Source organism: Erythrolamprus reginae, chromosome 2 (genome assembly GCF_031021105.1).
Source record: "Erythrolamprus reginae isolate rEryReg1 chromosome 2, rEryReg1.hap1, whole genome shotgun sequence".
In the NCBI taxonomy this organism is placed as follows: Eukaryota; Metazoa; Chordata; class Lepidosauria; order Squamata; family Dipsadidae; genus Erythrolamprus; species Erythrolamprus reginae.
In genome coordinates this window covers 222,492,869-222,520,346 of record NC_091951.1, presented here as the reverse complement: position 1 = coordinate 222,520,346, position 27,478 = coordinate 222,492,869, and the positions used below count along the sequence as shown (strand labels likewise).

At 39.5% G+C, this 27,478-nt stretch overlaps 1 protein-coding gene across 1 annotated transcript; it reads left to right on the top strand.

Annotated features, from left to right (window-relative positions):
- The first annotated feature begins 1,415 nt into the window (after positions 1–1,415).
- On the top strand, positions 1,416–21,404 carry WARS2 (tryptophanyl tRNA synthetase 2, mitochondrial). Its single transcript, XM_070741964.1, has 6 exons — positions 1,416–1,477; positions 13,673–13,930; positions 18,988–19,068; positions 19,918–20,003; positions 20,356–20,474; positions 20,852–21,404. Exons 1-6 carry the CDS (start codon positions 1,433–1,435, stop codon positions 21,298–21,300), a joined length of 1,038 nt encoding a protein of 345 aa, XP_070598065.1. The 5' UTR covers positions 1,416–1,432; the 3' UTR covers positions 21,301–21,404.
- Positions 21,405–27,478: the final 6,074 nt, after the last annotated feature.

The following is a 27,478-nucleotide window of genomic DNA, read 5'->3' as shown; positions in this document are numbered from 1 at the left end:
AATCCACAGTAACTGAATTTAAACATGCCTGGGATAAACATATATCCATCCTAAGATAAAATACAGAAAATAGTATAAGGGCAGACTAGATGGACCATGGGGTCTTTTTCTGCCGTCAGACTTCTATGTTTCTATGTTTCTATGTTTGTAAACCGCTTAGAGAGGGTTTTAAAGCACTGGAAAGTGGTATATAAGTCTAAATTGCACACCAAGACAACTAGACACAAGAACAGTTTTTTCCCAAATGCCATCACTCTACTAAACAAATAATTCCCTCAACACTGTCAGACTTTTTACTAACTCTGCACTTCTATTCTACTAGTTTTTCTCATCATTCCTATCATCCTTTTCCTCCCACTTAGGACTGTATCCTAAGATTTTTATTAATATTTGTTGTATCCTGTAATGGCTACCTTGTATCTCTGTAAATAGTTTGTTCCTTGCTAAAGCGCTGTCTGAGCTGGAAATCAGGAAGTCGCTCCTGATTGGCTCAGACGCGCCCTGCTCTTGCTTTGGCGGGAACCGCAAATGTATAAAAGAAGCGGTTTCTCCCAAGCAGAGCAGACGGTACTCGCTGAAAGTCACTTACCTATGCTGAGCTGAATAAAAGTACCGTTCTAACCAACCCTGCCTCTGGGATTACTTCAATATTGATTGTTTCTTCATTGCTTATTTGACCCATATGACAATCATTAAGTGTTGTACCACATGATTCTTGACAAATGTATCTTTTTCTTTTATGTACGCTGAGAGCATATGCACCAAGACAAATTCCTTGTGTGTTCAATCACATTTGGCCAATAAAATTCTGTTCTATTCTAAATGCTAATTTACCTGTACTTACTTTGCTCATGTTTATGTTTATACCAACCCCTGCTAGCTTGTACATGTTTTGACTAAACAAACAAACTTCAAGGTACCAGGACTTTGGCTCCCACAATTCTCCAGCCAGCATGCTGGCAGGGAATTCTGGGAGTTGAAGTCCACACATGTCAAAATAGCTGAGGTCGAGAAGCGCTCTTCTAGCTAGCAAGCTCGATTCTCTCAATGTTTATTAACCACAAACCACTATTTTCAGAAGTTAAAAACAAAGTACTTTTAAGGAGTGGGGGGAGTAAAAGTCAAGGCTGAGAGGGAAAAGGACGGCCGTGAGACTCAGGAGACGACTCCAATGGGGGGGGGGAGGGCAGAGGGAAAGGGAGAACACGCAAGGGACAAGCTTTAATGGAAACAAACTTTGCAAAATGTTTTGCTGCAGGTCGAATTTGTTATTCCGATCCATTAGTCGCTGTACATTAAACCTTTTCTAAACTGTTCCAAGCGCCACCACGTCAGATGCAGAAACGCGTTCGACAAGTTGGGGCAGAGAGGAAAGGGCATTGATAGTAGCGCATGCGCGGCACATCATGTGATCGCCGCCCTTGCTTCCAACATGGCGGCGCCCAGTTCTGCTCTTCGGACTCTTCAGCTCGTGCAGGTAGAGCGGAGGTTCTTGGGCGGGAGGAACGGGGCAGATTCGATCCTCGAACGAGGAGAATAATAGCCTTGATTCAGAGTTTCGTCGCCTCGCCCTGATACGCGGATTAGCGTAGCGCTGGTTCGTTTTAATTCAGCTCTGGAGTTTGCACAGCAGCCACGTTGTGGTGTTGCCTCCCCTTTCGCGTATTAAAATCACACACACACACCGCAATTATTTTGTAATACGGCTGCTGGTCTTTTTCCAAGTGAAGTGGAAACCAGTGTTGGTTAGCATGTGGGACTCACTTCGACAAATTCAGTTTTTTTTAAAAAAAAAATTCCATATACACCATAGTTCCCTCTAAGCTGAGCAGTGAGCAATGGCTCACTTAAAAATCATCATCAACTCAGAGTTTTTCAAACCTGCCCAGAAGCCGAGAGGGAAAGAGTGCCGCCCAGTCCCGAAGGGACTGCCGCTCAGACACTATACTTTAACGCCCACCCACCCCAAAAAATTAGAGGGAACACTGATATACACATAGCTAGGTAACCTGGGGCCAATCTCCGTCTTTCAGATTAAGTCAGCCCGTGATATCGATGCAAATGAAACAGTGGATATATAGTGCCCTCAACTCCTAGGGATAAAAGTAGGTTGTAAGTGTAGCTAATAAATAAAAATAAATTTAGCGTTTGGAATTTACAAACAAATTAGAATTTACAAACTAGCATATCAGGAAGAAGGCTGATATGCTAGTTTATTATGTATAGGTATGTTAAAATAGACACACACATGAAAAACTGATTGGCCATAGACTTTACAAAATGAATTCTTGTAGTTGTTATTGAATGCTAAAGCATTGTTCCCTGCATGTTACTGCATGTAATCTGTGAGTGCATAGTGCTACTTATTTGGAATTATTCTGTTTTAAGTTTCTTCTGTGATTTTTTAAAAATGGTAACTAGCTTTTATGAATGCTGTACTAGCAGAAAGATTTGATATACAGTGGAACCCCGACATAAGAGCTGCTCTACTTAAGAGCAACTCGAGATAAGAGCTGGGAGGGGAGAGATATTTTTGTTCTACTTACAAGCCCAAATTCGAGATACAAGCGCCAAGGAGCTGTCTCCTGAAGCCAAACGCTAACTTCCGCGTTCGGCTTCAGGAGACAGCTGCGAAGCGGCGCGCGTGTTTTAAAAAGTTGCAGCCGGCCTGGGGGGCTCGGGGGGGTGCTTGCAGCTTTCTTTCTTGCTCTTTTTCTTTCTCTCTTTTACCTTCCCTTCCTCTATTTCTTCTTTTCTTTCTCCTTCCCACCTTCTTCCCTCCCTCCCTCCCTTCACTCATTCCTCTCTTACTCTCCCCTTTCATAAGTTTCCTTGCTTCCTTCCTCTGTTCCTGTCCCTTCCCCCTTTCTTTCTTTCTTTCTTTCTTTCTTTCTTTCTTTCTTGCTCTTTTTCTTTCTCTCTTTTACCTTCCCTTCCTCTATTTCTTCTTTTCTTTCTCCTTCCCACCTTCTTCCCTCCCTCCCTCCCTTCACTCATTCCTCTCTTACTCTCCCCTTTCATAAGTTTCCTTGCTTCCTTCCTCTGTTCCTGTCCCTTCCCTCTTTCCTTCCTTCCTTCCCACCCTCCGTCCATTCATTCACCCATTCCTCTCTTGATCGCTTAAAGCCGGTCCCTGGTGCAAAAAGGGTTGGGGACCTCTGTCCTACAGGATTGGGTGGCAGAGAAGTTGAACATATGTAAATTTAAAAGTTTAAGAAAGTTTACAAGTTAAGTGAAAGAAACTTCATTATTCATTTATATGTACATGTACATTTCTTCATTAAAAACATGTCTTTCTGCATAATTTAGCCTAACTTTGTGAGTTTTTTGAGGACTGGAACCAATTAAAATTATTTACATTAATTCCTATGGGGAAAAGTCGTTCGAGATAAGAGCTGCTCGACTTAAGAGCCCAGGTCCGGAACGAATTAAACTCGTATCTCGAGGTACCACTGTACCTTGACATAATAAAATATTTCATGAGACTATTAAATTAATAACTATGGTATCAGAAAATGATAAGGCCCTCAAGTTTAGAGTTAAAAGATGGACAAATAAAACTGCAAGTCTGCAGTGAAATCAAATTATATACTGTGCTTTCTAGAAAGCTAAAGAATAAAAATAAAAGTTTGTAAAACTGAATAGTGGATATTTATAATTGAACATAATTGTATCAAGCTTGATTGGCTCTACTTGGCCATCGGGATTTTGCTTATGGCTGCACAGAACTTGTCAAATGTATAAGTTATGAATGGTCAGAAAATAAGATAGAAAAGTGTAAAATTAGTATACATCGGTTATCTGATGAGTAGTGGGAGCATAAGGATACTGTGGATATCTCTAAAACGAATGGAACAGCAGGAAGTTCTTTGTGTTTTGAATTTGCTAAGAATTATAGGGTAAATAATACTCTGTAATAATTAACATTATAAAATAATGATGCACAACATTTTGGAAAGATCAGGGCTCGCCGTTAGCAACAATAAAATATTGTTTTATCTGTGTCCAAGAGAAACTCTATATTTGATTTCAGATTGTTTAAAGAAAATGAAATCCAGGTTATGATTTCCATTCATTAATCATTCATTTTCATCTTATTTGTTAAAATTTACAAGTGGATCCAAAGTGGTGAGCATGTGACTAGGTGGTAGTGGTGAATTTAGCAGTCCATTTTACCAATTTAGCAGTCCATTAAATAATACACACAAATTAAATTTTAATTTGTTTTTCTCCTGGGGGTGTTTTATTTGCTTTTATTTGACTTTTCTTTTTACTAAATCATTTTAAAAGTTATTTACGAGTCTAGTGGTCCACTTCAGAAAACTCAGTTTTGCAACAATTCTTCTCAATTAAGGATCAATGTCTCATATCTCCCTCCCTCCCTCTCTCTTCTACAATAGCCAATGAGGTGGGGAAGAGAGACCTTGCTGAAAATCCATTCCATTCCATCCTATTCTCATTTCCATTCCCATTCCATCCTATTGCTATTTCTATTCTATCCCATCCCTTCCTGTTCTTATTCCCATTCCGATTCCCATTCCATTCTCTCCTATTTGCATTCCATTCCATGTTCAAAGACTTTTCCCTGTTATATATTGAAGAAAGAAAAGTGTGCTAGCAAGTGGGGGTAGGGAAGAGAAACCAGGCAGGGAATACTTGATGGATACAGAGATGAGACTAGCTCCTGGGGGATCTTCTGCAGGATCCCCTTCAATCCTGGCAGTTCCCTGAGATACCTTGCTGAATTCCATCCCATTCCCATTTCCACTCCCATCCCATTCCTTCCCTTCTTATTCCCATTCCATTATCTCTCATTTCCATTCCATTCTATGTTCAAAAACTTACTTGCAAGATCCCCTTCAATCCTGGTGGGATACCACATTGAATTCCATCCCATTCCCATTCCTCCTCCATTCTATTGGTATTCTATCCCATCTCGTCCCATCCATATTCTCATTCAATTCTTTCATATTTACATTCCATTGTATTTTGTTCCATCTTATTCCCATTCCCACTTCCATTCCATCCTATTGCTATTGCTATCCCATCCCATCCCATTATGCCCCGCTTCCTTCCCCCTTCCACCTCCCCCCCCCCAGCCACTTGGATGCTCTTCCTGCCTCCCTCTCCAGGGGTAAAGACAGCTGTCCTTCAGGCTTGGAATGAGAATTAATCAGGAATTAGGTGAGCCTCACTCCTTTCTGTGGATCTGCAGAATGTGAGAGTCTTTGAACACCACCACCACCACCACTCCCATTTAACTAACACCACATTTCCTGCAAGGGGAGAAGTGGAAATAGGGGCAGAGGGCAGTTGTTCAAAGAATCTCACCATTGAGACCCTTCGGTTCCCACCCCTCTCAGTGGAACAAGGGTGGACTGAAGGCTGAAGTCCCTGGCAAATCTTAGAGTTTTTTCCTCGGCTGGCAAAAGGCGTGGCACATTTTTGGACTCCCCGTCCCCTCACCCCCATCCCAGTAGCACTCTGCCAGCCAAAAGCAGGGTGTGTGGACATTCTCCAGGGCTTTCACTTGCCCCTTTTTTGGGCCTCCCCCCGCCCCCTAGGAGCACTCTGCTGGCCCACAGAAGCACTCTGCTGGGCCTCGCAAACATAAGCCCTGCATTTGGGCAAAGGTTGATGACCAGCTGGTGGGTGTGATGATGTGGGCGGGGCATCCTCGTCCCATGCGGGCCGGTTTAATGGCTTTGGCAGGCCGCATCTGTCCCACGGGCCATAGTTTGAGGTTGCCTGCTCTAAGAGGACATAAGACAAAATGTAGCTTTATTTATTTATGTATTTCCCATATTTCTGGACTGCCTATCTATCTCTCAGAGTGACCCAGCACTATGGTTTTTGAAGGGATGTTCTTTTCCCTCTTGATTAATGGTCATCCATAGTGACCAAAGAGCCTGGGGATTGGGGGTGGGTAGAAACCTTCAACCAGTGGATAGTAATACAAATGCATGCACCAGTTCTATTTTAATCAGAATAAACATTCTCTCTCCTTAGTGCCACATTAGTGACACATGGAGTCACTTGGAGTAATTCTTAAGAATTTGGATTTAATCCTTTCCAGAGGGGCCAAGGAGCTACAAGGTCCCAACTGAATACCAAACAAAAATTGCATGTATACCGTGGTCGAATGAAATTTTAACATTGACTGGATATGTTGTATCCTTCTAGAAAAGCTGATTTTAGGGCACTTTGGGTTTTATAGTTTTTGGTATGTGCTATAAATTGGAAAAACAAATGAGAAACTATGCCTAAATATTTTTAAAGGTGTTTTTTTTTTAGCCACCAGGCATGCACTCTAGGTCACATTGCCAAAAGTAAGACCTTAATTTTAATGTAATAATTTTAAGACATTATTTATTTAATGTATTAAAAATATTTTTAAAAAATCAGTGGAATGGCTTTCCTCCAGAAGTTAGAAGCGAGTGCTCCATCACTGAAGGTTTTCAAAAAGAGATTGCCTGATAGAGGATCTCCTGCTCAAGCAGGAGGCTTAGAGGAACTCTAAGGTCGCTTCCAACCTTATTATTCTATATTCTATGTTTTTAATTGCTTCCTCAAAACAATCGGTCTGCAGCACTATCTTACAGCACTATATTGCTGCAGCATCCAATCTGGGTTGATCACCAGTACCAGAGGCTTCCAAGCTTTCGGACCTATGCTTATCCTCAGGAAACCTCTCTCTAGCAGAGTGTGTTATAGCAGACGTTTTGGTTAAATTTGGTGGATATTGATCCAAATGATGGTACTTATTTTTATCACATGAAATTTGCTATATAAATTGAAGAATAGGGGGACCAAAATACATCTCTTATTCCTCTTCAACTTGGATTTTAGTTGGTATATGCTTCACATGCTGCCATGAAACTTTATTCTGGAGTTCTTTTGAACCTGGCTTGATTGAATACTTTGGGCTAGAATGTTGCAGAATTAAGGTGTGATCAGATAGTGTCCAGCTCTAAAACCTGCCTGTTCATTTGTCAAAATACACTCTGCATTGACCCAGCTGGTTAATTTTTAACTGCTTCAGTTGTTGGCTATAGATGAAACCAAAAGGTAATGCCATGAGGACGGTGAGTAAAAGACCCCCAAACCCTTGGTTCTGGGGCAAGAGCATATGAGATTGAGACCAGAGATAATGACTCCAATAAACTCATCCCTGCTTTGTCAGTACATTTCATTTTTACTTTCTTTGACTCAGCACTCAGATGGAGTTCAGGGTGTAGTTTCTTGTTGAAGCCTTCATTATTGGTAATAGTTGCAGTTCTAGATGGAAACCTCTGCAGTGGGATTATTGTGGAAAATAACAATCTTTTATAATAAGATATGTATTTCTATAGATCTCTTGGTGAGAAGACATGTTATTTAAACTTCAGTTTTCCGCTTGCTAAATCACTCTTAATGTACATGTCACATTCACAATCTATTATATAGCAGAGCCCATGGATAAAGATATTGGATAAACGACCCTAAATTTTTGGAATTTTGTTTGCTTTCAGTTTCTAGTTTGTGACAATGTATTCATAAAAATATTTTTATGTGAAGTTATCTAAATTTAAATCTTATATTACACAAATTACTATTTTTAATATGTCTTTACTACATTTAAGGAAAAAGAGTGTTACATTTTTAATTATATTTAAGGAATAAAATTTCTGTAACTGAAAGGTTTCTAACTACTAAATGTTTCCTGTTCTACTCGGGCTCTGTTAAGGAATTCTCATTTAATGTATTATAATACTCTTTTAAACAGTGGATTAAAAACCATGAATTACCTTGCTTTTCTATGCCTAGTTAGTTTATATTTATTTATTTATGTGTAGTAGTGTTGAATAACTTACATATTTTTTATTTTCTAAATGTTGTTTCACAAGAAAATATCTATTTCTGGATAAATTATATTATAATTTACAAATAAAAAGCTTCACTGTTATTTTTCATTCTTTGGATAATTTATTTAGGTAATTTTCTTTTTTAAGGAATGAAAGGAAACAAAAGAAAAATGACTAGGCAAAGGTTTTTTGCCAGCCTTAAAAGAACTCTAGCTTTCTCTCAGCTAAATAAGTGGATTTTTTCATAGTATTTAGTTGAAATTGTTATTACTGCATTAATAGGCTGGTTGCTATCTTTAAGCATGATTTGGAAAATATGTGCAATTTGGCACAGTTTGAAAAATATGTACCTTTATTTAAAGATAAGACAGTTCCCAACATCTTGTTTATCGTCATGATTTGCCTTTGCTTTATTGGCTTAAATTCATATCCAGGAAACCACTAAAACCATATGGAATTCTGTGATTCCAATTACAGTTAAGGACAAATAAGAGACTAGTCTAAGCATGATTTTTCTGTTTCCTGGGCTGCTCCTTCTACCTCATTAATCAGTGTTCAAATGGTCTAAGAGAAACAGTTTGCTATACTGCCAGCAGAGCAGCTTCATAGCGGCTTCTTCATCCCATTCCCCACCCCCTGTATGCCTTCACAGTGGGGAAAACTAGAGAGGGAAACCATCAATCTTCTTTGTCACAGATGTCAGCAGTGATTCGCTCCCTTCTTCCTGTGTTGTCCCTCACTCCCATGCATTCATGCATAAGCACACACCACCTGTATTTAGAATTAGCTTTCTTCACCTGCTCTGTTCCACAGGCACACATTATGGGTACATAACATTCCAAAATGCAAGCCAATTGCAATGGTATAGATAATTTTGATTAGTACTTTTCAAAGGAAATGCGTCGTGTATATGGTTCTAGGCCAAAGGTTGGGGCCCCAAGTGTGCGAAGGAGCCTGTCTCCTGCCTGAGTTAGTGACTGTTGGTTGTGATACTTTTTTTGGCTGCTATATATTTTTAATAGTTGTTTTTATTTTTATTAATATTAATTGTCTAGAGTTCCATGTTGAAATAGGTGGCTACAGAGATAGACAGATAGAGATAGATAGCGAGAGATAGATAGCAATGGATAGGATGGGATGGAATGAAGGGGTGGATGGATGGACACAGTAATGCTTACTTTTTATTTATGTATCATATTTAGAGACCACCAGTCTCCCTCATAGAGCAATGCAAATTCTTTGCAAATAATTTTATATCAAGGAACATACATCTGAAAAGTATAGTAATATATCAATGGTAAAATAATTGGGTTTGATGGGGAAAATGGAGGGAATGATAGCATGTTAGGTATTTTGTATTATTGATAGAAAGTAAAATAGACATAGAAAAATGGATGGAGACATGTTTTAATGTTATATGGAAATGAGAATTGGGCATGTCAGGAGAAACATAAATGCATTACTTAGGAAATGTGTGTGGTGCATAAGCGTCAGGAATGAAAGGGAATTAAATATAAAAATTAACTATCAATAGGGAAAAAGTATGTTGAGATGATTTGGTCATATGGAGAGATTGCAGGAGGACTGAATTGGAAAACAAATGCATAAAGGCAGAGAGAATAGGTCAAGAGAGGACTAGGAAAGTGATGGTTTAATGGAGTTGAACTTGAAAAAAGAGGTGAGAAGAATAACCAGATAAAAATACTGTGGAAGCCAGTTAGTCGTAAGGATAGAAAGTTATGAAGAGATACAGTGAAAGGTATTGATATAAAACTTCTGGAACAGTAATTAATCTTTTGCAAATCCATACAACCTCTTTCTGTTTGCTTCTCCGCTCTAGAAGTCCAAGCAGTTCTGCTCAGAACCTAAAATGCATTGAGACATTTTCCCATGTAAAAATGTTTGCAGTCTGAATTTGCATTTCTTGCAGTTTATGTTTCCTTCCAAAGGGAGTTCCTCACTTTCTCCCTCTCTCTCTCTCTAATCCTTTACTGACTCCAAATCTTTTGAGTATACAGCTCTGATGCCTGACCTCAACATTTTAGTGAAGCACATTCCAGCTCCATGATTTCATGACACCGGGCTGAACTCCCTGCTAGGCTGCCTTCTGACTCTTGCTGGGTGGATAAACAGTGAACTATGCTTATAGAAGACCAATCAACTAGGTATGGCTTTAGTACCATGGTTTTCAAGAATTCTCTTTTATTCCTCTCCGTAAACTGAAATGCTTTATGCTGTCTGAACCCTTCATTAGTGAAGAATCAAAAATAAAAACAGCGTATTATTAATAATTATATACTGCTCAAGAAGAAACATTATGAACAGCATAAGAGCAAACTTCATCATCCCATCACTTAGTTCAGGGGTGTCAAACTCCTGGTCCCTTCACTAAACCAGGGGTGGGGGTGGCCAGTGTGTGACACATCACACAATGGCCACGCCCACCCGTGGTTTAGCGAAGGGGGAAGTTGCGATACTTTGTGTGACGATAACATGTCGTCGCGAGTTTGACACCCCTGACTTAGTTTATCAAAAATGTTAGCCACATACATCTTTTTTGTTTTACTATCATATCAAACAATTTATTTAATTTCATATATCATTCCTTTTTCAATAATCGAGAATCAGGTTAAGGTGTTGGACTAGAAATGGGGAGACTTCCAGTTCAAGTCTAGTCTCAGCCTTACAAGCTCCTTTGATTATTACAACATGATACCTCATTTCATTTCTTCCAAACAACAACCTCCTCTTGATTATTAACTCAAAAGAGGAGGTTGTTGTTGTTTGGAAGAAATGAAATGAGGTATCATGTTGTATTCTGCCTTAAACATTTGCTTCAAAGGCAGAATATGAATCAAATATTATCCTGTTGTGCCCATATCCTTGAGAATATCTTCACTGTTCTGTAATCGGTATTAATCATTTTTAGAATTTAAAATGTGCCCCTTCTTTCTTAAATTTTGTTGAAATTCTGGCCATAATGCTTTTAGCTAAGTTTGATCCTCAGGAGGTAGAACCACTTTGAAATATATCTTCTCGGATTGTTTTTGAAGCCCATTCTAGATGGATGACTTGCAGGTGCCCTCTGTATCTGCAAATCTATATAGGTCGAATGAAACTGAACTCCTGAATAAACCTAAATAAAACTGTGCTGTTAATCACTTGGTGTGTCATTTAATCTGTTTCTAAAAAAAACATTTCACCACGATTTTTTCAGTGGTTTATTAACAATTTAAGTTTACAACAAAAGTAATTTCTTCTGCCTCTCTCTTTTTCTGAAATAGTTTTAAATACAGCCCTGGAGCCTTGCTTGCAATTTCCTCCTGTTAATAAGTTTCTTTCCACCCAAAATTCCAAGCTGGGTAGAGACACCTTTGCTGCAGATGTCTTGGAAATAGGGAATAGCCTCTTAAAGCCATTTATGTTTATTGGGGGTTGTCTGCTATAGTCTTTGGGTGATACTGAATGGAGAGATTGAATTAAGTTTCTTGGATTCCAAGAAAGGGCTGAGGGGAGGTAGTTATTGTAATTTGGAGGAAAATGGGATTCTTATTAGAAGTCCTAGTAATACTTTCACCCCTTCCCAGCCTTAAACACTAGCACATGGAAAATGTTTAAAATAAAAATATTTCCAGTTGATTTGGAGGTACTGTATATGGGATGTTTGAAGTGCAATAGATCAAATTCTGACAGCCTAGATTGTTGAGAGACTGGTCAGCCTTAGAGGCTGGGAGGGGAATAAAGCAAGCTTCCTAAGATGTCGTAATATAACTAAGCCCTACATATGTAATTGTTTTAATCTTTTTCCCCAGAACTTAGTTGTTCCCAGGCGTTTAATCATTTGGGTTTCTCTCTGAACTCTCTCCAGATTATCAATGTTTCATTGTTGAGGTATCCATAATGGGTCACAGTATATTAGATGTGGTTTTTAATTCTGCATGTAATATGATCTACTCTTAATCTTTTTTTTATATTTTAAGAAAATAGATATTTAAAAAATGTGTGGCTACAGTGTGGCTATCCTACATGTTTAACGAACCATTTCCCCTGCCTGCCTGTTCAAGTTTCTGTTAAAACACAGAAGTGACCTTTCTTTTATACAGTGTGTGTGTATATATATATATATATATGGATATGAATTGAAGGTGCCCTCTTCTGAGGTTTGATATTAATTCACTGATACGATGCTATCTTACCTGGCTATCTAGTCTATCTTGGAGAAGGACCCTCCCTGCCCTAATACCTTGGAATGATTTATTACAACTTTAATTTATTAACATACCTTGGATTCATTTTTTAAAAAATGAAAAACAGGGGCCTTATATTTAGCTATGAGGTCTCCAACAACAGTTCACTGTGCCACATAAATTTTGAAATGGAGCTGAGTTTCAAAAGTACCTTATGATATGGTATGGGTTCCAAAAAAAAAAGGAAGTAAAAACAAAATTCTTCTGAATGAATCCCTGGAGTTTTTTAAGGAACAAACCTATATCCTAAAAGAATGTGAGGTTTTAAAAAATTCTATTACTACTGGAAGTGGTAAGCTTGGCCCCAGGATGCAGATTTGGGAAGCAAGAGCTCTTTTTAGCTTATAGTGCATTTTTAGTCTTCGCTTTGTATTTTTCATCATTAAATAACTTTTTTCAGCAGAAGTGATAATTTAATGTGAAATTTGCTTCATTATTTAATACAGAAAGTAAAGTTAAGCGACCACCCAGGAAGTAGCTTGACTCTTGAGAGATGGAACTGTCAGACCGTTACTGATGATTGATGATTTCAGCTGATTCCTTAAATAGCCTAATACCATGTTACAACCCAGGTTCTTGTTTGAAGCTTACTGAATAATCCAGTTCTGTTTAAAACAATCATATTTTAGGCTTTCCATTTTGTATCCACAAACATGCTTTTCTCTCAAAGGAACAAGTGGATGGGTTGTGCTTAAAAGACATCCGGACAGTTAGAGAATGAGACATTTAGGAAAATTAAATTGAATAACTAGAAGTTGATAGAGTGAGGCTACCATAAACTATGTATACAGTAACTAGGTGTTTTGCAATGGGGGCTTGGAATTTTGTTCCCAGTCTCATGTATTTTTCACTCCATTCCGTCACTAAAGAAAAATGTAGAGTGCCATTACTTAACTTTGTTTTCATTTTCTCTTATAAGCAATGGACCCATTGTTATTTTATACCGAAGTGTTATTGTCTTTCACAATACAAAGAGCAACAAAAGAAAAATTGTCTCTAGAATTAGGCGACCTTAATGTAAAGAAAGGAAGCTGAATAGGGAAAATACCTTTCTTTCAGATCAAAATGAAAGCAGTGATTAAACAATATTTGGATTAATTACTGTATGAATTTTGTTTATTTTGCTGGAAACGCTTGGATTGAAGCTATTTGTGAGAGTAGTAAAAAATACTACAGCACCAGCAATAGCAGTCAGACGTATATATCGCTCCACAGTGCTTTACAGCCTTATCTGAGAGGTTTACCATAGTCAGCATATTGCCTTCAACAATCTGGTTCCTCATTTTACCAACATCAGAAATATGGAAGGCTTAAAGTCCCATCAGGATCGAACTCCTGGCAATTGGCACAGTTACACTACAATACTGCATTCTAACCCCTGAGCCATCAGAGCTGTATACAACCTTTTTAGTATAAAGTGGTATTTAATGGGCAGCCATTGTGACCTTAGTTTTGCTGCTTCCCAAACTTGTTGGATTCATCTGCGCTTTATGGGAAGAAGAGCATACCTACATGAACTATATGTCAGCTATCAATGACGATTTACCTACATCTAAACCTATGAGTATGGTTTAATTACAGAATAAAGGTCTGAAAAGAATTTTCTCAGGGATTCAGCCAACCGGGATTCCTCACCTAGGGAATTATTTTGGTGTCATCACAAGCTGGGTGAAGCTGCAAGAAGAATGTAGTTCTGTGTTATACAGCATTGTGGACCTCCACTCCCTCACCATACCGAGAGAGCCGGCTGTTTTACGTGGCAGCATCCTAGACATCACTGCTGTTCTCCTGGCCTGCGGCATAAATCCACAAAGATGCTTCCTTTTCCAGCAGTCCCAGGTCAGCTTCTTCCTCTGGAGGTTTCTGTGTGGTTTTTGGAGATCATACTCTATATGTTTGTGTGTGTGTGTGTGTCTTTATGCTGTTACCCACATATCTACATCAATAGTCAAAGGTCATTTTGAATAGCACAGATGGACAATGGACAGGAAAGATTGACAGCCTTTTAGGAGAGCTGCTGCTGGGCTCACTTACAAAGAAAAAACATTTTAGCCAGTTACAATCTTTGGAATGAAAGAGCAGGTGGCTATGCTTCAGAGTCTTCATCTTGTTTCCTTTATAGCCCTGGTCTATATTAGAGACTTAAATGGAGAAGTGAGAATAGGGTAGGATAGGACAGGATAGTATAGGATAGGATAGAGAATAGAAAAGAAGAGAAGAGAAATGCAATAAATACGGATACAATAAATGAATAGAATAGAAATTCTTTATTGGCCAAGTATGATTGGACACACAAGGAATTTGTCTTTGGTGCATATGCTCTCAGTGTACATAAAGGAAAATATACATTTGTCAAAAATCATGAGGTACAACACTTAATGATTGTCACAGGGGTCAAATAAGCAATCAGGAAACAATCTATATTAATACAAATCGTAAGGATACAAGCAACAAGTTACTGTCATACAGTCATAAGTGGGAGGAGATGGGTGATAGGAATGGTGAGAAAAAACTAGTAGTTATAGTAGTGCAGACTTACTAAATAGTTTGACAGTGTTGCAGGAATTATTTGTTTAGCAGAGTTTTGGCATGTATTGAAAACATGTATTGTAAGGCTGTGTTTTTATGGTTGGAGTACACTGCCACAGAAGTGTTGGGAAAGAGTTTCTGTAAGGAAGAGAAAGGAGTCCCATCCTGGTGTTAAATTGCAATGGTGCAAAGAAGGAATAGGAAAATTCTGCTGGTTGTGGCTTTAGCACAGAATCAGCATCACTGGGATCTGGAGAGAAAAGAATTGGTGCTGACAAAAACTGCAGCAATGGCAGGAGGGAGAATTTAAATTAATTTCGCATTGTTTATGAACTCTGGAGTACCATTTGTAAAGAGAAGGTTCTGCACCATTTGGGTAGAGTTCAAGGAATGAGAACCTCAAGTGCGTGAAGAAAACAGACCCGCGGTGGGTGGTAAGCCTAAAACTGAAACCCGTTCTGTTGCTAAATCGTGATTGCTACAACCAAGATTTGTTTAATAGGTTCATTGGGATTCTATTAAATAGAACAATAGAATAGAATTACAAATAAACTATGTGATTTCATACAATGTATGAGCACAAGCTAAGTGCACCATGGCAGTGTTTCCCAACCTTGGCAACTTGAAGATATTTGGACTACAACTCCCAGAAGTCCCCAGCCAGTATTTGCTGGCTCGGGACTTCTGGGAGTTGAAGTCCAGATATCTTCAAGTTGCAAAGGTTGGGAAACACTGCACCATGGTATTTTCTTTTCCTGTGTGGAACCTAACAAATTATATTGAAGACTGCAAGCATGCTTCTTGATTGTAATCTTGTATTTAAGTAACATAGTAATATTTTCATTTGCTTATTTTCTGCCCCTTCCCTTCGTCAAGGAATATGATCCTCATGAACATTGGTTTAATGATAGGGTTCTGCCCAAAGTAAATAGGTACAGAATTAACAAGTATGTTTTACGCCTGTGAAATAATGTGCAAAATACCTGCTTTGGGGTGAATTTTATTGTTCTGGATTTAGTTTGCCCTTGCCAGCAGGAGGCTGACCCAAGTGGCCATAGAACCTGCTGATCTTATATCTGGTGTTCATCAACTGCCTCTACAAACACAAGGGTCCCATTGCTTTCTTATCAGTGCCACAACTGAAATGCCCCAAGGTGTGTAACTTGGCACGTCAAGGCAGAAGCTTGTATGAAAAATAGACAACTTGCATGACAAATTTTTCCAAACTTTCTGTCTTTATGAGAAGCTTTTTTTGATTTGGTACATGTCAACATTTTAATGGGTCCTAATGTTTATTTAATAATAATAATAATAATAATAATAATAATAATAATAATAATAAGAAAATAATAATACTAATGATGATGATGATGAGGAGGAGGAGGAGGAGGAGGAGGAGGACAAAAAAAATGTTTGGATAGTGTATGTGACAGTACTGGGAGGTAGCATAATAATAACAGAAAGAACTGGAGAAAATCTCAAGATATGAAGAGAGATGCAAAGAGAAGCAGAATGACTTTGGCAAAAGAAAGCAGAAATAATTCCAATAGTAATAAGTCTGGTCCCTAATGTGGCATTCCAACAGCTTCATCGAAACAAAAACCCAAGACCAGCTGCATTAGTTAAAAGAATTAAGGCTCTCCCAAGAGAAATGGCAAACATCAAAAGCGAAGTAGAATATATCAGAAGACAACCTTTCGGAATATTTGATTTAAAATTAACACTGTCGCAGAAGAGAAGAGAGAAAATCATTAGTGGGAAGCAAAACATTCAATAAAAACATTATAACTAACACAACCTGGCTAAAATATGTTTAGTAGAGCATATGTATAAATCAGATTGCATCTCCTTTATTGGATATTAATATTCTTTGCTCATTTAATGGTTTTTACAAGAAATGAAACGGTTCTCTTTTTTAGAATTAATGTGCCAGATTTTTTTTCAAAATTAATAGTTTTGTGCTGACATAAGACAGAACCAAAAATACTCTTGAACACAGGATGACAGACAGACACAGTTCCATAGAGCTACTGTTTGAGCTCCTGCTTTTGATTGCAGATTCAAATTGACACAAATGTGTGGTTCTCTAGCTGAAGTGTCACTTTCCAAAAACTGAACTGTAGAATTTCCTTTTAATTTGCTTCCGCTAGCTAATACTATTTTTCTGACCATTAATAACTGTCTTTTAAATAAAGTCAGGCAATGTATTGCCAATAATGAGAGCTTTGATTTTGTTTCATCGTTTCCATTATCCATAGATTTTTTTGGTAGTTTGGATTGGAATGATCTGGAACTGCTATTTGGCCCTGAATCTCATTGGCTGAATTAAAAGGGAAAAATCTGGAAAAACTGCCAGAGGGATACATATGTGAAAACATTCAACTTTAATACAACAATCGGTTTCTTTGAAAAATGTAGTTTCTTAGAAAACTATCCAAGATAGATTAGATTAACAGCAACCCACAGAAAATCAAACTTATGAGAATATATGAAAATTTATAGTCAGAATCCAAAGATAAAGGGAAGACATTGATCAAATAACATTGACCAGCAAAGAAAAAGGCTAGAGTTATCTGTCCTAGAAGACAAATAATCAAGAAACAGTCTCAAAACTAGTTTTAGTTAGTTATCGTTGTTGTTGGTTGTTGTTCAGAAAATCAACTAACCCCATGTTTGGACCAAATAAAATTGAAATATTGTGAAGAACAAAGTGAAATGAATATGAGAGAATATATTAAATAGAAATACACCTTACAAATCAGATCTAGGTGCTCATTGATACTTAGAGCTCATGGGATAAGTAGGGGATGTGATTTTGGATGATCACATCTTTGACAAATTCAGCTGGGTAAATTATATTGGAATTTATAACACTTTATAATGCTTCTACATCTTTTCAGCTATGCTGCAGGAAATATTTACAGAAGAATGAGTATACTGACAGGTACACTAAGTACACAAGTTTCCCCTTTATTCTGGCTGTTTGGATATGAGACAAAACTGAGTGATTTCTGATAAGAGAGGAGATACATTATAGTAAAGATATAAAATATTAGCTTTGTCTCTTTGGTCAGCTTCAGCACATTATCACAGCCCCAGCATGTAGCTTGTCAGGGCTCCGTTCTGCTGTGCTCACCATCGGTTGACTGAGTTGAGCTGCTGTTGCCACCAGGTAATGCTGGAGTCTTGGCTGCCAAGCAGCTAATCGGCAGTTGGATCAGCCTCACGAATACTTCCAATCAGCTGTTCTAGGCAGCAGGGATTGCCGCCCATCACCGCCATTCGATCACTGTGATTGGTGGCAATTGGCGGCAATCCCTGCCGCCTAGAATAGCTGATGCAATATTCCAGGAGGCCGATCCAACTGCTGATCAACTGCTCGGCAGGGAAAGCTCCAGCGTTCCTTAGCAGCAGCGAATGGCAACAGTTGTGACAGGCAGCAGCAATTGCACCAACCCCTCTTCCCCTGCCACAATATTTGCTCTAATCGCACAGACATTCCCACCCACTTTTTGGGGGGGGGCAGGGGCAAAGTGCATCTCAGAGTGCAAAAAATATGGTATTTAAAGTCAAAAATAATCTTTAACATTTTTGATGTGATATACAAGTAAGGCAAGTTATAATTAACACTGATCAGCAAGTTGAGCCTTGAATGAATGAATGAATGAATGAATGAACGAATAAGTGTGTGTGTGCGTGTATTTGTATGTATATGTATATGTACAGTGGTACCTCTACCTATAAACGCCTCTACTTACGAACTTTTCTAGATAAGAACCGGGTGTTCAAGGTTTTTTTTGCCTCTTCTCAGGAACTATTTTCCATTCACAAACCTGAGCCTCCGAAACTGTAACCGGAAAAGGCAGGGAGAAGCCTCTATGGGGCCTCTCTAGGAATCTCCTGGGAGGAAACAGGGCCGGAAAAGATGGGGAGAAGCCTCTGTGGGGCCTCTCTAGGAATCTCCTGGGAGGAAAAAGGGTCGGAAAAAGCGGGGAAAAGCCTCTGTGGGGCCTCTCTAGGAATCTCCTGGGAGGAAACAGGGCCTCTACCCTCCCTGTGGTTTCCACAATCGCACGCATTATTTGCTTTTACATTGATTCCTATGGGAAAAATTGCTTCTTCTTACAAACTTTTCTACTTAAGAACCTGGTCACGGAACGAATTAAGTTCGTAAGTAGAGGTACCACTGTATATGTATATTTATATGCATATATCACATGTTTTTGCTGATTTTTAAAAATTAATTAATATAAAATTACATGCATAGGTATATATTCCTTGCCTTTATTTGGAAAGATATCTTCCAATTGGTGTTGAGCTTTTATAAAAAACACAATATATTTAATTTCGTATTTTATTTGTTTCAGGTGCCTGAACATGCTCAGCTTAGCTGGGTGTTAGGGTGTTTGATAGGCATCCCTCGTCTGGAACATTTTCCCCAATGGAAGGTAAGGTTCCATTGACAAGACAGAGGTGAGCCATCTAGGAAAGTTCTTCTCTATCATCTCAATAGCCCATTCTTCACCGCAGAAGTCCTTTCTTCTGAGTGTGCATATACATAAAGAAGAAGTTGGAATCCCTGATGATATAGTTGAGATCACTAAATATTTAAATCTTCTGTGGTCCAGATATTTTTTTATTGCACTTTCTGTAGGCTACTTCAAAGAATTTGCTTAAGTGACTTTCTGATTTTGGACAATATTCTTATAAATCATGTATTCTGGCCCTTTAATAGCATCGGGGCAGAACATCTCCGAGACCGCCTTCTGCCGCACAAATCCCAGCGACCGGTTAGGTCCCACAGAGTTGGCCTTCTCCGGGTCCCGTCGACTAAACAATGTCATCTAGCGGGACCCAGGGGAAGAGCCTTCTCTGTGGCGGCCCTGACCCTCTGGAACCAGCTCCCCCGGAGATTAGAACTGCCCCATCCTCCTTGTCTTTTGTAAACTTCTTAAAACCCACCTCTGCTGCTAGGCATGGGGGAACTGAGACTTCTCCCCCGGGCCTATACAGTTTATGAATGGTATGTTTGAGTGTATGTTTTCATTTTAATAAGGGGTTTTTAATGACTTTTAATTATTAGATTTGTCATATATTGTGTTATTATTATTATGAGCCGCCCCGAGTCTACGGAGAGGGGCGGCATACAAATCTAATAAACTGAATTGAATATGAACTTCTAATCTATGCAGTTTCTCACTTTATGAAAAAACAAACCTGGCCTAAGTATAACTATTTTATTTAAGAACAAATGATAAAGAAATTAATCAAGGTTGTGTTTATTTTTCTACCACTAGCTTAAGAAGGCCAGTCAGACCAGTGGAGGAACAGTTGGGCTCTTCACCTATCCTGTCCTTCAAGCGGCAGATATTCTTCTCTACAAGTAAGAATGACAGTTTCCCTATTTGCAAATGGAATGTCTGTAATATAATGTGTCAGAGAAAAGGTACAGCTGAGTTACTAAGAGCACACAACTCCCTCCAACAAAACGGTATCAACCATGGAGCAGATCCCCTGCCCTCCACCTTAAGAAGTGCTAATTGCTCTGCAGCAGACCTTATGGAGAGCACACTGTTGAAACCTTGGAAGGGGAGCACAATAAAATTTCCTTCTGCTGCAGCTTCTGTAAACTACCAGAAAATCTGATTGCTCTATTTTAGCACTCGTTCTTCAGTTTTCTGAAGGAGTTTGAAATAAGCAGATAAGATGGCAGAGTTTTCTTTTTCATTTGGAAGGTCAACACATGTTCCTGTTGGAGAAGATCAAATCCTCCACTTGGAGCTCACTCAAGATACAGCCCGCCACTTCAATAAGAAGTATGGGGAGTTCTTTCCAGTACCCAAGGCCCTTTTAAGTGAGTAAGAGGAATAGCGCAAAACAAAATGAGCCGCTAGTTGAATAATATCAATATGTTTTGGATGGGAGGAGGATTGGGCAACTATCAAAGAAAAGAAAATTCAACAATGAATCTTCTTGGCAGCCTGAAAGAAACATATGTCATCATTCCAACTGGGAAAATATTTGTAAGGCCACAAAAGCGTACAGGCTGCCTGTCAGATCTAGAGAGTAGCTTGGGCTGCAGCTCACAAAAGTGTATAGCTTAAAATAATAATTGGTGAGTTTTCAAAAGATGCTACCAGACTCTTTCTGATTTGGGGCTATATTAGAGTAACGTGGTTCTTTTCCTCTACTATGTACAGTTCGTAATTTCCTCTTTTCTTTTGATTATAGCCTCATCAAAAAAAGTGAAGTCCCTCAGAGATCCCACATCGAAGATGTCAAAATCAGACCCTCATAAATTAGCCACAGTGTGTATCACCGATAGTCCTGAGGAGATAAAGCTGAAATTTCGCAAGGCCGTCACAGACTTTACCTCTGAAGTGACCTATGATCCTGAACACCGCCTGGGAGTCTCCAATCTTGTGGCCATTCACTCTGCTGCAACAGGACTCAGCACAGAGGAAGTGGTACAGCAGAACATTGGCCTGGATACGGCCCATTACAAGGCAGTGGTGGCTGAAGCGGTCATCGAAAAACTTGCACCGGTTAGGAATGAGTTTAAGAGACTAAAAGAAGACAGGTCTTATCTGGAAGAGGTTCTGTCATCTGGAGCAGAAAAAGCCAGAGAACTTGCAGCCCCTGTGTATTGGGATGTTAAAAGATTGGTGGGGTTGAACTGAATCCAAGAAAAAGTAGCTATCATCTTTCATAACTTCGGTGTGTGCCCTACTGTATGTTACAGTCCTCTGTTTTTGAGGGTCCAAAAGAAGATAGTCAGATCTTTCATGTATGAATTTTTTTTTAAGAGCCAGGCTTGGAGATTGTAGACAGCTAGATCATATGAAATAAAATGAAGATATCTAAGTATGGTTAGGATGGAAAGCTGAATGCTACTCCAAGGGCCAGGTTGATTGTGTGGGGTGGGACTTCTGGAAAAAGAAGCCTTTCCGATTTCTGCCACGCACCAGTCCCTTTGGTCCACTAGTGGCTGCAGTTAATCATTTCCAGGATCATTTGAGACAGTTGTAGCTGATCTAGCTTTGGTCTGCCTTTAAGAGCAGAAGACGGGAAGGCATTGAGAATTAAGATCTTTTAAAGAACCGTCTTGCTAGTCATGCTGTGGAACTGGCTGTTCTCACTGTTGTTGACACTTTAAAAATAACCGATCCCACTTGCTTTTATAAATAACTCAAGGCACCGAACATACCTAATACACTTGCCCCCTTCCATTTTCCCCACAACAACCTTGTGGGGTGTGTTAGGCTAAGAAAGAGTGGCCTGCTTAAATTACCCAACTGTTTTCATGCCTAAAGTGGGATTAGAACTCACAGTCTCTTGGTTTATAGGCTGGTGCTTTAACTACTAGACCAAACTGGCTGCTCCCAGGTGTACACCAGAATAGAAACTTTCCCGATTGGAAAGACAAAAATATAGTAAAGCCCTGAAGGAGCTTGATTTATTGGACTTATATGCTGCCCCTCTCCACGGACTCGGAACGGCTTACAACATTTCAATTAAAAATATAATATATAAAACACATCTAAATTCAATTAACATAAATCATTAATTTAAAACATTTTAAAAAGCTAAACATTTAAAAATCAAACATTCAAATACATACTACAACGTCCTACACATTCACTGGCCAGAGGCTGGGGTCTAGTGACCCCAAGCCTGACGGCATAAGTACGTTTTCAAATTCATAAGTATTTGAATGCTGAAGAAGCTCAGTGAAGCGATGGCTCTTGCCTTAGAGGAAGTAGGAAGTTCAATCTTGTTTGTGGTCTCAGGTACAAGAGGGGGAGAATTGATAGTTCAGAGTTTGAAGATTCCTTAATCACTTCTTTCATCTTTTCCTTCCCCTTTTCAGTATAAAAGCTGTCCTAGACAACTTGGGCTTAAGTGACAAAAATGATACACGATTCTAAGCAACGAAGCTGCTTAGAATATTCTGCTTTCCTTAATGCATGCTTTGGTTGTTGAATAAGAGACTTTCTCCGGGCATTTTATTCTGTTGAAAGAGCTTATGATGATAGGAAATAGCACTTATTTTCTAAGATACATTTTGGGAAAAGTCAGCCACATATCTCTGGATATTTGCAAAGGGAGTGCTGAGTTTATAATTTGCGTTCTTTTGCACAACAGAGAATTTATTCCTTCCATTCCGTAAGATGTGAACCACATCCGTCCATCTTTCTTCTGGTATGTTTGCGAGTTTATTTGAAGTGCAGCATAACCTATGGAAAACAAGGACAACTTTATTATATTGTGGAGGCTTGGCAGGCAAGAACAGCCTCTGCTTTATGAAACTAAGATATTTTTTTTCATGTGGAGCCAGACTGGTTCTGAAACAGACGTCTTCAAGTTTTTGTGCCTTACGTAAAGAGTGTGAGCAAAGGACTGCAGCCAGAGCCAGGGTTCTCAAAACAGCTGCATAGCAACTCCAACTCTCTCTTATTTTGTTTCATGTTTACTGAATTCATAGAAAGCCCTACAATCTCCAGAGCCGGTTTTCTAGCGTTATCCCCTTAATGTTTAGCATTGTGAGATCACGGTCTTGAGAAAAATCCCAAGTGATGAGGGAACAGCCATAAACCTATCCAGCCGACGCTTCATCATCAGTTCTCTATTCTTCACACCCGGCCTGCAAAACCAATTCTCCTCCAACATTCTCAGGATCCGTATGTAAGCATCAGTGAACACATAAAAATCACATTAGAGAAACATCTTTCAGCTGTGGCGAGGGGGGCGTTTACCCAGGTTCACCTGGTGCACCGGTTGCGGCCCTATCTGGACCAGGAGTCACTGCTCACAGTCACTTGTGCCCTCATCACCTCGAGGCTCAACTACTGCAATGCTCTCTACATGGGGCTACCTTTGAAAAGTGTTCGGAAACTTCAGATCGTGCAGAATGCAGCTGCGAGAGCAGTCATGGGCTTCCCCAAATATGCCCATGTTACACCAACACTCCGCAGTCTGCATTGGTTGCCAATCAGTTTCAGGTCACAATTCAAAGTGTTGGTTATGACCTATAAAGCCCTTCAGGGCACCGGACCAGATTATCTCAGGGACTGCCTTCTGCTGCACGAATCCCAGCGACCAGTTAGGTCCCACAGAGTGGGCCTTCTCCGGGTCCTGTCAACTAAACAATGTCGGTTGGCGGGGCCCAGGGGAAGAGCCTTCTCTGTGGTGGCCCCAGCCCTTTGGAACCAACTCCCCCCAGAGATTAGAATTGCCCCCACCCTCCTCGCCTTTGGTAAGCTTCTTAAAACCCACCTCTGCCGTCAGGCATGGGGAAACTGAGATATTCTTTCCCCCTAGGCCTTTACAATTTACGCATGGTATGTCTGTATGTATGTTTGGTTTTTATAATAAGGGTTTTTTTTTAGTTATTTTAGTATTGGATTGGATTGTTACATGTTTTTATCATTGTTGTTAGCTGCCCTGAGTCTACGGAGAGGGGCGGCATACAAATCCAATAAATAAATAATAAATAAATAAATATATGACATGGCCTTCCTTAATCCCTTGTGTGGAAGAAGAGGGTATGTTTGTGCCTCTGTTCCCTCTTTGAGGGAGGTGAGCGGCTCAGAAATGTGAAATATAAATATCCTACCCAGCTATAGTACTATTCCGGTTGTGGCCAGAGGTGGGCTGCTAAGGTGGAACGGTGACGTGTGCTCGTCCCCGTGGCTCAGTGCTAGCAGAGCCCAGCGCAATCCTGCTACTGCACCTGGGCAGGTAGCAAAATCGCGCACAGACACGCAGGGGCACCCATGGTGCAGTAGCAGAATTGCGCTGGGCTCTGCTAGCACTCGGAGCCACGGGGACAAGCACACATCACTATTCCACCTTAGCAGCCCATCTCTGGTTGTGGCCCTGTGCCAGAGAACAGCCAAGAAAGCACTGGCCCAGCCTGACAGCACCTCCTTGCAGCCTGCCAAGAGCTGATTGGTGGGTTCCTGGGAGAGTAGGAGGTAAAGGGCAGGATGCTAGCATCTTCTTCCGAATCGCCATCTGGAAACTGTTTACACGTGGCTGCCTGCTAACCACAGACAGATTCAGCTCTCTATCCAGACTCATCAAATAGTGTGTTTGGAAACAAACCCAATCTCTTCATTTAGCCATTTTAGCTCTTTAGAGCAGTGTTTCCCAACCTTGGCAACTTGAAGATATTTGGACTTCAACTCCCAGAAATCCCCAGCCAGCGAATGCTGGCTGGGGAATTCTGGGAGTTGAAGTCCAGATATCTTCAAGGTGCCAAGGTTGGGAAACACTGCTTTAGAGGGATTAAATTCACTTGTGTGTGCAGATGTCTCTGTCATCATCAGCCACTCCTGGCTTCCTTTTTAGTATCAAACTGTAAAGGCCCTATGAAATAGGCTGCTGCAGAGAAGCACTTGTGCGGGAGAATTCAGTGCTTTTCCTGCACTGTGTGATCTTTCCCAATTGTCTTTAAACTCAATGCATTAACACGAACCCCTCTCATAAGCTAATACGAATTGATATACAGTAATGGAAAGAACTGTTGGGCCCGTTATCTCATTCTAAAGGCAGTGAAAGATGAAAACAGTAATAAAATTGTTGCTGAATGAACTGGAAATTCTTGGTAAAACAATTAAAATGCCGGTGAATGGGAAGTAAGTTGCATTCATTCAGATTCTTTATTTCCATATGCTGTAAAAGCAGATTTCTGCCAGGAATCTCATTATTGTTGAATGTTTTTGTTACGCCGTAAAGCTAAACCTTTGATAATTTCAGTATAGATTAGTGATAGCATGCTCCGTGCAATGTGGCATCAGTCATGTGGATGAGATATTTCTTTTTTAGGAGAGAAACAGTTCCGACCTCAGAAAACGCAGAATCATAACCAAACGTGTGACAAACCAAGGCAGTAGAGGTCCTGAAGATATTTGCTCCCCCCACCCCAGAACTGTGAACTTAATCACTGGTTAGATTATCAATAAGGCACAGCATGTTGCTATAGAACTATATTCAGCTATTTTCAGCAGAGCTAGGAACACATGCTGTCTTTTAGAAAATGATAGAATGGAAACATTGTGCAATATGTAATGTATAAAACCTGTACCACAATGTTCTAAAGAAACATGATTCCAGGAAGTCATAGAGCATAGAACGTTAAAATACTACTTGGTAAAGTTATGTCCTACTAAACCCCATGAGCCTCAGGTTCTGCTTTTGGAATAATAAAGGACCTGGGCTTCTGTGAGACCTTATTTTGTTTCAGAACAAATCAAAAATCAACGCTGAGTCTGTTGGCCTTGCATCCCATCATGTTGGCATAGAGAAATATCTCTTTAAAAATAGTCAGCAAAACATTACTGTACCTGTATCATTTATATATCTGTGCATACATTGCATACCTGCAACATTTCTCCTATTCTCCACTTGAAAGCAATAATGGCAAAGGACACTGAAGATCCTCACTTTCTAATCCCAAAGATGCTGTTCAGAAAACAGATGGATTTTCTTAGGGGATTTTTTACCCCATTTCCTTGGCTTTTCATCCAAGAATCGTCTTCTGTTCTGCTGAAGAACTGTCCTTTTAAACAGCAGCCTTGGGACAATCATGACTTGAATGAGTGAGAATGGCATGTCTTGAAGTTCTGTGTTCCCATTCATTAAGTCCACTACCTCCCTGCCAGAGCATAAGGATGTCACCATAGTTCAGTATTAACAAGCATGTATCCAAAAATATACAGCAATATACAAATTAAACTCAAAAAAATAGAATCTCGTGCAAAAGTTCATTTATTTCAGTAATGCAACTTAAAAGGTGAAATTTATTATATGAGGCTCATTACATACTACCACTACTACTAATACTACTACTACTACTAATATAATAATAATAATAATAATAATAATAATAATAATAATAATAATAATAATAATAATAATAATAATATCTTATTAAATTTTATGCCGCCCCTCTCCGAGGACTCAGGGCAGCTTACAAATCTAATAGTTCAAGATGTGATTTGTCATAATTGTGATGATTATGGGGTACAGCTCATGAAACTTTTGCATCTCATTTGAAAACCTAAGACCCAAAGAATGGAGGAAGGATAGAGACGCACACACTGCAAGATGCTTGAAGTCCAGTGTGAAGTTTCCACAATCTATTGATTTAGGGAGCCATATCATCTGCTGGTGTTGCTCCACTGTGCTTCATTAAGTCCAGGGTCAACACAGCTATCTACTGAGAGATTTTGGAGCACTTCAAACACTTCATGCTTCCATCTGCAGCCAAGCTTTATGGGACTGAAGATGAAGATGCTGACTTCAGTTTTCTAATAGGACTTGGCACCTGCCCACACTGCCAAAAGCACCAAAACCTGGTTCATCTATAATATAAGAGAATTTCCCCAAAGTTATCACTTAATTGTGTAATTAGTTACTTTTAGATAATTATATTAGGTTTAAATTCTTTAAGAAAAAACTTATTATCAATAACAACATTATCATCATCAACTATATTCTCAAATAAACAATCATTCAGTCTCAAATTTCCTAAGATGAACTCATTTCAACCATTGCTAGTTATAAATCTTTCCCTCTAAAAATACCAATATGTATTTGAGCATTTTAAGTTTAGTTCATCAGATCGGAACTAAGTCCAACAGATCAGGTTGCAGGATTTGGGTTTGGCTATTCTAGAGAAAAGAAGGAGTAGGGGGTGACATGATAGCAATATTCCAGTACTGGAGGGGGCTGAACCAGCGTGAAACCTACTTACCTTCCCTACTGGTTCAGAAGCACACACGCCACCGTCGCACGTGCTTTTTCACCCTCTGCACATGCGCAGGTTTTGCGCATGCACAGATGGTTAAAAAA

Excerpts from the sequence above, each read along its gene's own strand:
- WARS2 (XM_070741964.1), top strand. The coding sequence starts at position 1,433 with ATGGCGGCGCCCAGTTCTGCTCTTCGGACTCTTCAGCTCGTGCAG. Across the intron at positions 1,478-13,672 it reads GGACTCTTCAGCTCGTGCAG|AATAAAGGTCTGAAAAGAAT; the intron begins GTAGAGCGGAGG and ends GTTTAATTACAG. Across the intron at positions 20,475-20,851 it reads AGTACCCAAGGCCCTTTTAA|CCTCATCAAAAAAAGTGAAG; the intron begins GTGAGTAAGAGG and ends TTTTGATTATAG.